This window comes from Cynoglossus semilaevis, chromosome 9 (genome assembly GCF_000523025.1).
Source record: "Cynoglossus semilaevis isolate Cse_v1.0 chromosome 9, Cse_v1.0, whole genome shotgun sequence".
Classification (NCBI taxonomy): domain Eukaryota; kingdom Metazoa; phylum Chordata; class Actinopteri; order Pleuronectiformes; family Cynoglossidae; genus Cynoglossus; species Cynoglossus semilaevis.
Window position 1 is genome coordinate 7,524,276 of NC_024315.1, and position 9,697 is coordinate 7,533,972.

The following is a 9,697-nucleotide window of genomic DNA, read 5'->3' on the forward strand; positions in this document are numbered from 1 at the left end:
TACTGCCATCTTGTGGACATTTTTGTGTTTGCATTATTTTTCTCCACTAGTTCACAAAAACTCAGATAGGATTACAAATTAATTATAAGCATATTATAAACAAACTGAAATTAATAAAAAAAGTGCTTCCTCTAACTTTTGCTTTAATTGATTGAATTAAAATAGTCACTTAACAGTCGAGTTGGGGAGTTTATTTTGTTAAATGTATAAATTGTTATATTATTATACTTTTGGTAAAGGTCGGCTTTTTTTATTTAAATAAATGCTTTTACAGGTTAGGCTTCACAGTGGAAAATATGTGTAAACTTCAGATTTACCTTCATTTTGGAAGATCACGAAGTAACTCCATTGCGACACACGGTACCATATTTAATTTAAGTACTACCATCACCTTTATTGTATGTAGAATTAAGACACAACCCCCCGCCCCCCCAAAAAAAATCAGAAACATATGGATCTTAATCTATACAGCCGATTTACAAGCGCTCAAAAGTATTATCGCAACGTGCATTTAATTCAATAGACAATAGCTCCAAACCGTCAGATGGCGCTGTGACTTTCTAGCCTCTCTCTGCTAACCAATCAGCAGCTCGTCCAGCAGTTTGAACAACAAGCGGATGATTCAAACTGGAAAATCATGGGAAGGAATTACTAGTTATATTTGTAACATTAGATTAGATTTAGATTTACGACAAGCGGCTGTTTACTAAAGTTTTCAGTGTCCTTTTGTGGAGGATATTTTTATTTGGAGTCGCTGCTTTAGATTTAATAGCAAGGTTGATAACACCAATGCTTGCGTAATTTAAGTTCGTTTTAGAAGTCGGGCACATTGTCTCGGCCAACACGGCAAAGTTCAGTCATGGAGCCGGCAAAGTCCGTATTTTTGAGGACATACGGGAAACAGATGCGTAGGATTTCCGCGTGGATCTCACCAAAGGACCACAAGAAAGCTTTTGACAGCAGCCTCTCAACAGAAGACGACATCTCCGTCTTTGAACCGCCAGCAAGGCCCGCAAGGAAAAGGTACTTTTTTAAGTTCACGGGTCTAATCACTCGTTGGTCACGTCTTAAATATGAAGTCATTAATTTTATTCAATCCTTACCCTATCAATTAAACTACTAATACCGAACTCCACTGGTAGAGTGTTTACGTCAACGAAAGTCTGATATCGTCTCAGTCCATTTGTTTGTGGTTGTTGCTAATAAGTAAAGTAAATATATCTCAATATATTATCAATTCTAAAAAAAACACAGGGCACTGTTTATAACAACACTTTTAATCACTTGTTAGATCCCATCTAGCCCAAAACAATACATCTCTTATTTTTTAAAAATATCCCGTAATTTAAGAAAAACACTCCTCTCCTCTCCCGTTTTATGATGTGTCAAACAGCGCCCCTCTAAATGTTAAGTTGTAGACATGGTACTGCACCCTTCCCCACGCCTGGCCACTGGTCAAATGGGACTGTGACGGGCCCAAATGTCCACAGGCTCAGCAATTAATGTTCACTTGATAATTTAAACTAATAATATCTAATATAACACATCAGGCAGCCCGAGTCCTTCCCTCAACGCTTCTTTCATCCTATGCTATGATATTTTTATATATCTTACTTCACTGCTCCTTCTGTCATGAACTGTTTTTCTTAAATAGAGAGAAGAGGACCAGTGTGGCATGTCGTAAGTTGGCGCGACCAGCCAAAAAAAAGGCCCTGCTGTGTCTGAGAGAAAAAAGCTTTGATGAAGAAAATGTCATCAGCCCTCCTCCTCATCCTGAGGCAGCTCAGCAGAGCAAAGCTACGAGGTCTGTGGTTAGAAAAACACAGATGGCAACTTGTGTTTGACATAAACATTTAGATATCCAATAAATACACATAGTTAACATGACAAATACTACTTTAAAACATGCACTACATGTGCGTTACATTTGTAGTTCTTTAAAAATATGTTTTTTTTCTATCTTTAATGTGCCTTTTTTCATGATTTTAACCTTTATGTGTTAATGTTGCATTGCATATTTTTCTGAATGATAAGACGAAAGAAGAAAACTTGCAATCGTGCCAGCGTTCTTAATGCCAAGAGGAAAGCTGTGCTACAAGTGATTGAGAACATCAGTGATGAAGAGAACATTAGCCCCTCCCCTCCACGTCCTCAACTGGCTCAGCAGAGCAAGACAACAGGGTCTGTGCATCGGTCTCCTCTATCTCGCCTTTGTGTCCTTCTTTTACACAGAAAGTTAATAAATGAATATTATATATCCAAAACAATAACATAATTTCCTACCAAGAGGATGATGTGAAATTAGTTCAACAAACGAATAAAAATGACCTGGATGATCGAGAACCTACATAGACAGCGTCTGTCCTTTTCCTGCTTCTCTGTATTTTTGACTATTTCTATCTTTGTGTATGTCAACAGGAAAAGCCAACCTGAATCTTCGAGGGGAGTTTTGTCAAAAAGGACTAAAAGAGGCTCAACGGTTAATGCCAAAATAAATAATAAAGAAACGTCATTCGAAAAAAAGAAGCCTTCTGAGTAAGTACTGATTGTGCTGTATTGTCATAACCAAACACACTTTTTGCAGGTGTCAGGACACAATCTGACTCACTTGTAAAGCTATCATAATCAGAAAGAGCCTACTCAGATTTTTGTGGACTTCTAGAGTCTGACTTGGATGTTAGTACCAGTTTAGGAAGAAATATAATATAATATACTGTAAGTCATGAAATGAGTTGGACAAGGTTCTTTTTCTGATCTTAATTTACAGGTCAGTTCAGCCTGGTATTCTGTTAATGTGTAACCCTCTTTTCTCCTTCTTTTCTACACTCAGCGTTCACTTCGATGGACGGTTTGTAACCTGCCGCAACCATCAGACTGAGACTGTTGCCAAATCTACAATACCTAAAGCAATTGAAAGTATATTCAACTCTTCAGATGACTTTACTTCCCGGCAGTATGACCATGTTCGTACCACCCAGACATCTACTACGACAAGGCAGAGGATCCCATCTTCCTTCTTGGTGTCAACTGTAGAGAAATCAAAAACTTCTACAGGGATCACAAGCTTTGCCAATGACCCACCACAAGAGATTTCCCTGAATGAATCTGGGCAGAACAGACTCAGAAAATTCACTGATAACCCCATTTTTTGCTCAACTCCCTCAGCAGGGTCACTCTGTAGTCGACCCGCTTTCAAATCCTTCTCCATTATCGACAAATCAGTCACTCCTCCGTCCAGTGTTCTGAGCCCATTCCAAGTACAACAAGACTCACATAAGCAACCTGTCTCCCCACCAATTCTTTCAACATCCATTGGATTGAAGTCTAGTCCTGGTGAACAAGCACCACCGCTGCCTCACTACAAAGAACTATCTTGTGACCTATTCATGGATTACAAAAGCACCAACCAGAAAAGCAGCAGTAGTGGTGAGGATAAAAATTATAGAGAGGACATCAAGATCAACAATGATGAGACATTGCCAAGTGTAATAATTGTGTCCATAGACAGTGAAAGCAGCAGTGACCATGTTTCAGCAGCAAAGAAAGAAAAATGTTTGACTAATCATTGCACGGTGCAGCTGCAGAGACTGGAAACCCTCAATGTGACTCTTGGTCAGACGATATATTCAACCTGTTTGGGACTTTCTGGCCACAGCCCATTGTCATCGTCTGCGAAGCACATTCAAACGGCATCATTTTATTCCACCGTATTCATGCCAAATACGAACACAGGTGGCAATTCAGAGTTGTTGAATGATATTGAGTCTGTTGGACAAGCAGCCCTTCCGAAAGATCATTCAGCATCAGAGGAGTCCATGCAGTCAGCTGCCTGTCATAGAGACACAAGCGTTAATTCTGTAACCAGCCCACAAATTCCAGCCAGCAGTTTGAACACGGTGTCAACAGAAGTGTTGACTGTACAGCTGGAAGACAAGTGGCTTTTGAAGAAATGCAGTGTTCCTCTCAAAAGGTTAGATTTTTCAGAACTGGCTTTTGGGCATCTTAATGGGAAAGAAGCTCATTTGTCCCACAACGACAGATCTGTTGAACCTGACGTAGACGAGTCTCATTATGACACACTTGACCCAAACAACACACAAAGCCTTTCGTGTTCAAATGAAGAAAGCAAGGTGATGTCTCTCAGTCCTTCAGTAGTTTTAATAACTAACAGCCAGAAAACTGAAGAAGCATCAGCAGGGCTCACAGCAATACTAAAAGAAAGCTGTATATCACGCCAATTCAAAGTAGACCTAAAGAGACTGTCTCTATCTCAGCTAAAAGGTGACACAAAGAAAAAAGCTGACAAACTAGTCTCAAAATCTGCAGGAGATGAACAGAGTTCCCACCAGTCTGACAGTGACCATGACCGTCACAAAGACGTTTCCATTAACATCAAAAGGAAAATTCTAAGATCCACGAGTTCTGAAGACAACACTTCCTCAGACAGCAAAATGACTAAGATCCCCTGTGATGTTCTACCCAAGAGGAGAAAGACATCCTCTGGTCCTAAAGAAAAGAAGAGAAAAGGCATGTCCAAGGACCGATCAGGGACAACAAGGAAGGCATGTGTGAGCGGTTTGAGTGTGAGTCGGTGGAAGAACAACAGCAGTATCAGCAAGCGCCCATGGGGGGGCAATACCAGCACAATGGACTGCAGCATGAATGAGCTCATCAGCATAAAATACAAACCAAAGGTGAGCGTTACACATAATTACACCATGTCACTACAGCTGTGGGAATAAGTTGAGATGTTACTTAAATTATACCAACTTTTTAATTATTGTATGTAGTGCTGCCATTTGTCTGATGAAAAAGAAACAATAATTTCTACACATCAACATGGATGTAAAGCTCTTCATCAAGGTTTCCATCATATCTATCAATGCATCAAAATGGCATGTTTACCTCATGTATTTAGATAACTCGCAAACATTTTTGTGGCAGCAGTTAGGAGGTATTTTAACATTTTAACATAAATTGCAAAAAATTACGTGACGATATGTGTCTGTGTTTGCAGGACTCGGAGGTATTTTAACATTTTAACATAAATCGCAAAAAATGACTGTTCTGAATTCGGGCATCACTGACCATCTGTGGTATGTGTCTGTGTTTGCAGGACTGTGGAATCATGAATTTTTCAACCCCTGCAAGGACGAATCAACACAACATTTCATCTCTGCTGGCTAACCTCACGCCAAACACAAACACCTGGAGTCGACTCAAGGCCGCCCTCTCTGTCCATCGCAAAGGCATGTTTACTACATCAAATATTCACTTCTCTCCTTGATTTGGCTGTGAGTGCTTTTGTCTCTTTGTTCTAATCTAATGGTGTTGTTTTTTTGGTTTTCTTTTTCTGATTATTCACCTATCGCAGTGCTGCTCTCTCCAATGAATCTTCATCTGTCTGACACTCAAAGGACGACTGTAGCAGACGTCAGCCTGGATCTGTTTGCCACACCATTGAAGTCCCTGCTGCCCAAAGCCCCCCAGTCGCAGCAAAAACAGAAATCAATGGTACGACACAGTTCACCTCTGTTACTATAAAACCTCCCTCAGACTTGAAGGACATAAGGACAGTAAAGTCCACTGTCTTAGCTCTGACAATGTGTGTCAGCTGTTTCACAGTAATATTTGTCTGCTCAAATTAAACACAGCAAGTTCAATGTAACTCCAGTAAGGTAATAATATATTTGTCCTGTTTTTCTCTTTCTGTCTTTTCTTTCAGCTGTGTGGGGACACAGACTTGTCAGATGCAGAGAAGGTTTACTCTGAGTGCAGCCAGGAGCAACCACTGGCCTGGGAGGATTGTATCCTCCCTCACAGAATGAATCATTGTGTTAAGATCGGAGAGGGTACCTTCGGTGAGGTCTTCTCCACCATCAATGAGTTTGGAGACAAAGTCGCCCTCAAAGTGAGTGTCAGAAGTGTAGCATTGTACTTTCAAATGCTATGAAATCCCTTCTGATAATTAAAAAAAAAAAGAATGTTAGAAATGTTGTTCCTCTGTAAACCCAGGGCTTACTGTATATCTTCACAGGTTATTCCGATAGAGGGCACTGAGAAGGTCAACGGAGAAGACCAGAAGACTTTTGGAGAGATTCTTCACGAGATTATAATCTCAAAGTATGAGATGCAAAAAATCACAAAGACAATCAGAGTCTGACTCTTTCTGTTTGATACCTGCTCTGTACTAATAAAAATATCTGTGTTTTGACAGGGAGCTGAGCTGCCTGAAAGACAAGAAAAACAACCAGACTCATGGCTTTATTGGACTTCATGAGTAAGCACCATCTCCTCTGAGTCTATCTGCTGCTGCCTGGGTAGCTGTTTTAAGCCTTGACCTGATTGCAAAATATATTGTCACTCCACAGCCTCCACTGCGTTCAAGGTTGTTACCCTCGTCATTTCCTCAACGCTTGGGACAAATTTGACCAAAAGAGAGGCTCAGAGAATGACAGACCAGGTCAGTGACAACATGAGATGAATCAGCATTTGCTTCACATTTGTTTTTCCAAAACATTTTCAACATGGCTAAGTAGGTTTCTTTCTATGTTCTGCTCAGATTTCTTTGAAAATGATCAGTTATTCTTAATCCTGGAGTTCGAGTTTGGAGGGGTCGATTTGGAAAACAGCAATGGAACGGTAGGCATGTGTATTCCTCACTTTACCATTGGTTTTGTCCAAAAGAAAAAGTAGTTGTGACAGACCTAGTCATGATGACTTGTCACAAGGCAAAACGTCTAAATGACCTAGGTTCTTTAAATGTTTTTTTCCATAATTGAGACAGTTAGGTCCTAAAATTAATTTGTACATCTCTTGTAATGTCCAGCTCGCATCTCTGGGGGTGGCAAAGAGCATCCTTCACCAAGTCACTGCTGCCTTAGCTGTCGCTGAGCAGGAGTTGCACTTTGAACACAGGTAGGTCACTAACAGACTCCTGCCTCTAACAGACTTTTTTTTAAACATATTCACTTTCTTCTCATTCACATTTTGCTACAGCATAGATGTGAGGATGTGTTGTCATCTGTTGACATCTTAATTTCTCTCTGCTGTTTACTGCAGGGACCTCCATTGGGGAAATATCCTGGTCAAAGCTACTAAACAGAAGACGGGGAGCTTCATGCTAAATGGAGAAGCTCACTCTGTGGAAACCCAAGGGGTTCTGGTCCGCATCATTGATAATTCTCTCTCCAGATTAGAAATTGGTCAGATCATTTTTCTCTACATTATCATGTTTTCAGTGTGGCTTAATTTGTGCTAATTTTACTGTACATTGAATTGATTTAGCATTGAATATTCTGACACGTTTTCTTGGTCTGCAGATAACCTGACTGTATCCTGTGACATCTCGCATGATGAGGAGCTCTTCATGGGCCAAGGAGATTACCAGTTTGAAATATACAGACTGATGAGACAGGAGAATGGGTCAGTGGCTACTTAGGACTAGTGTTGGACTTTCACCCAGTGCACAAACAGAGCACTTTAATAAGACTAGAGGATGACTGTAGATCACTCACTTTACATTGAAAATGCTTTTAAGTTTTGCACAAATATTGCAATTGTTTTGGTTAACTCAAATTAATATTACACTTTTTTTCATTACCCTCTTTCTTCTGGTTTTAGAAACAACTGGAGTGACTACCATCCACACACCAACGTGCTGTGGCTACACTACCTGTGCTCCAAGCTGCTTTCCATGAAGTACAAAAGAGGAGTGAGAGGAGTCAAGGAGGTGCGAGTGGAACTCACTAATTTATATGACAACATCCTGGATTACAGTTCTGCCACAGAGGTGCTGAGAAACTGCCCCTTGTTTCAGTAAAGCTGCGTGAAGATTTTTTTTTTTTTTTTTTAGCCTGATCTGTACTGTATAAAGACACTTATCCATTACCTTGTCACACAAAGACAGCCATGAAGGTCGCATGGTAGTTACTGTGTAACTTTCATCTGACAGTTTCATTAAAAACCATGTTGAACATGTCGTTGATGTTCATTTTGTCTTAGGCACCATGTCATTGTCACCTATTACTATTATTATAATAATTATTTATATATTAGAAGTACGTTCTAAATAAAATCTTGTGAATGTTTAACACCAAATTGTTTTGGGCTCAGTATCAGCAATGCATTTTTCTTGTAGGTGAGTAATAAAAAAATTAAAAGTATTTAACTGTCAAGAAAATTACCAAATGTCCAAGCAGTTGTAGATTTAATGTTAGAGTATATACAGTACCATCCAGAACGTTCCATGAAGTTTGTAAGAAAATTAAATGAATTACTCGTCATTGTGACACTGCATACAACAAAATGTTTGAACGTGGCTGAACAAAATTAAAAGCATAACTTTGACAGCTTAAATTAAGTTCCATTAAGGCTTCTAACAACTACATACTACAAGCAGCATTGTGGTCTAAGCTGTAGGTTGGTTTTCAACCCTCAGACTTTGTACAATAAAAAATACAGTAGCTTTTTAACACGAAATACCGCAGCTTATGTTTTAGTGCTTTAAAAAAATGTTCAGTATCTCATGTAGCTTCATTTTATCACCTGCAGGGGGTTCTGTAAACCAAGTTAGGTATCCTAGTCAATTAACTTTTTTCACACCAATTTTTCATTGGGCTGCCGTGTTTCTCACCTATGCTTTCAATGGCGTCCAACCTAAACAAATCCACATCCTGATAACTGCTTATAGCCATACAAATCATCCACATTATCGGAAATTTAGTCTAAGGAGTCGTTATATCCCTGATATCCTCACAGTTCAGCGACATAATGTACACCAAAAACACCATTAATAACATAAAACAATTACAACATTATTTAAAAAAAATGTACTCACCAAACGTCTGAGTATTTGTACACAAAGTCCATCTTCCTCTTTCCTAAAGAAGAGTTCAATTACAGTTCTTACAACAAGTCCTTTTGTATCGTCCTCCATGTTGATATTTAGTCCCGTTTGTCCGTATTTATGGCTTTAGTTTTAATTCGCTTTAGGCTGAGAATGTTAGCTCGACAGTGGAAGCAGAGAAAACTGAAATATCGAACGTCTAAATCGCTACCTGCAACTTGTAGTTTCGAAACGGTGTTCTTTGACTATCCAATCAAATCGCTCAAATCGTCGACGCAAAAATAGGCCGGCTAAGAGGCCTTGTTGTCGCCAACACTGGTCTGATTGGTTAGAGAAACAATCTCATTACCATTCATTTAGGATCCCAGTATCCACACTACTGATTGTGAAGGCCTTAGGGCAGATTTCATTCACCCTGGCAACAGATGAGACTGAAATATGATTGGATAAAAACTTTAGTCTAGGCAACCAAGAGAAAAGCTGAGAACGAGAGAAAAAAATGAAAAACCACAAACAATATTATATGTAGTACTACCTAAAATTAAAGTGTTATATTTTATATATACTGTGTAGCTCGTTTGGTCATTTAGGCAGCTCACAGCCTACTAATGACAGAATCACATTTGTTATCAAGGGGTCCCTCACCTTGTCATTGGGGTTTAACAGCAACTCTGCATTGCTGTCAGCTATTGAGTCTTCACCTACTGGAAAGTTTTACATTTCTAACAGAAACAAGTCATCCTAATGAAAAGAGTATACTGGGCAGTGTAGACTTTTACATTACGTGCTCTCCATATTAGGTTCACTCATGACCTTTGCATTAAGGACTGCACATTTACTGACCTTTAA

The 9,697-nt window shown here is 39.4% G+C and overlaps 1 protein-coding gene across 1 annotated transcript; it reads left to right on the forward strand.

The window, feature by feature from the left end:
* Positions 1 to 561: 561 nt before the first annotated feature.
* Positions 562 to 8,116, forward strand: haspin (histone H3 associated protein kinase). The gene is made up of 16 exons (XM_008316934.3): positions 562 to 1,023; positions 1,655 to 1,804; positions 2,035 to 2,181; positions 2,419 to 2,535; positions 2,831 to 4,694; positions 5,117 to 5,249; positions 5,375 to 5,514; positions 5,726 to 5,911; positions 6,038 to 6,123; positions 6,218 to 6,280; positions 6,372 to 6,463; positions 6,563 to 6,642; positions 6,830 to 6,918; positions 7,063 to 7,205; positions 7,323 to 7,425; positions 7,624 to 8,116. Exons 1-16 carry the CDS (start codon positions 860 to 862, stop codon positions 7,820 to 7,822), a joined length of 3,756 nt encoding a protein of 1,251 aa, XP_008315156.1. The 5' UTR covers positions 562 to 859; the 3' UTR covers positions 7,823 to 8,116.
* The last annotated feature ends 1,581 nt before the right edge of the window (positions 8,117 to 9,697 follow it).

Bases quoted from the DNA above. Each gene is read 5' to 3' on its own strand.
- haspin (XM_008316934.3), top strand. From the start codon at position 860: ATGGAGCCGGCAAAGTCCGTATTTTTGAGGACATACGGGAAACAGATG. The intron at 1,024-1,654 runs GTACTTTTTTAA...TTTCTTAAATAG, and splicing joins GCAAGGCCCGCAAGGAAAAG to AGAGAAGAGGACCAGTGTGG. The intron at 6,643-6,829 runs GTAGGCATGTGT...TGTAATGTCCAG, and splicing joins TGGAAAACAGCAATGGAACG to CTCGCATCTCTGGGGGTGGC.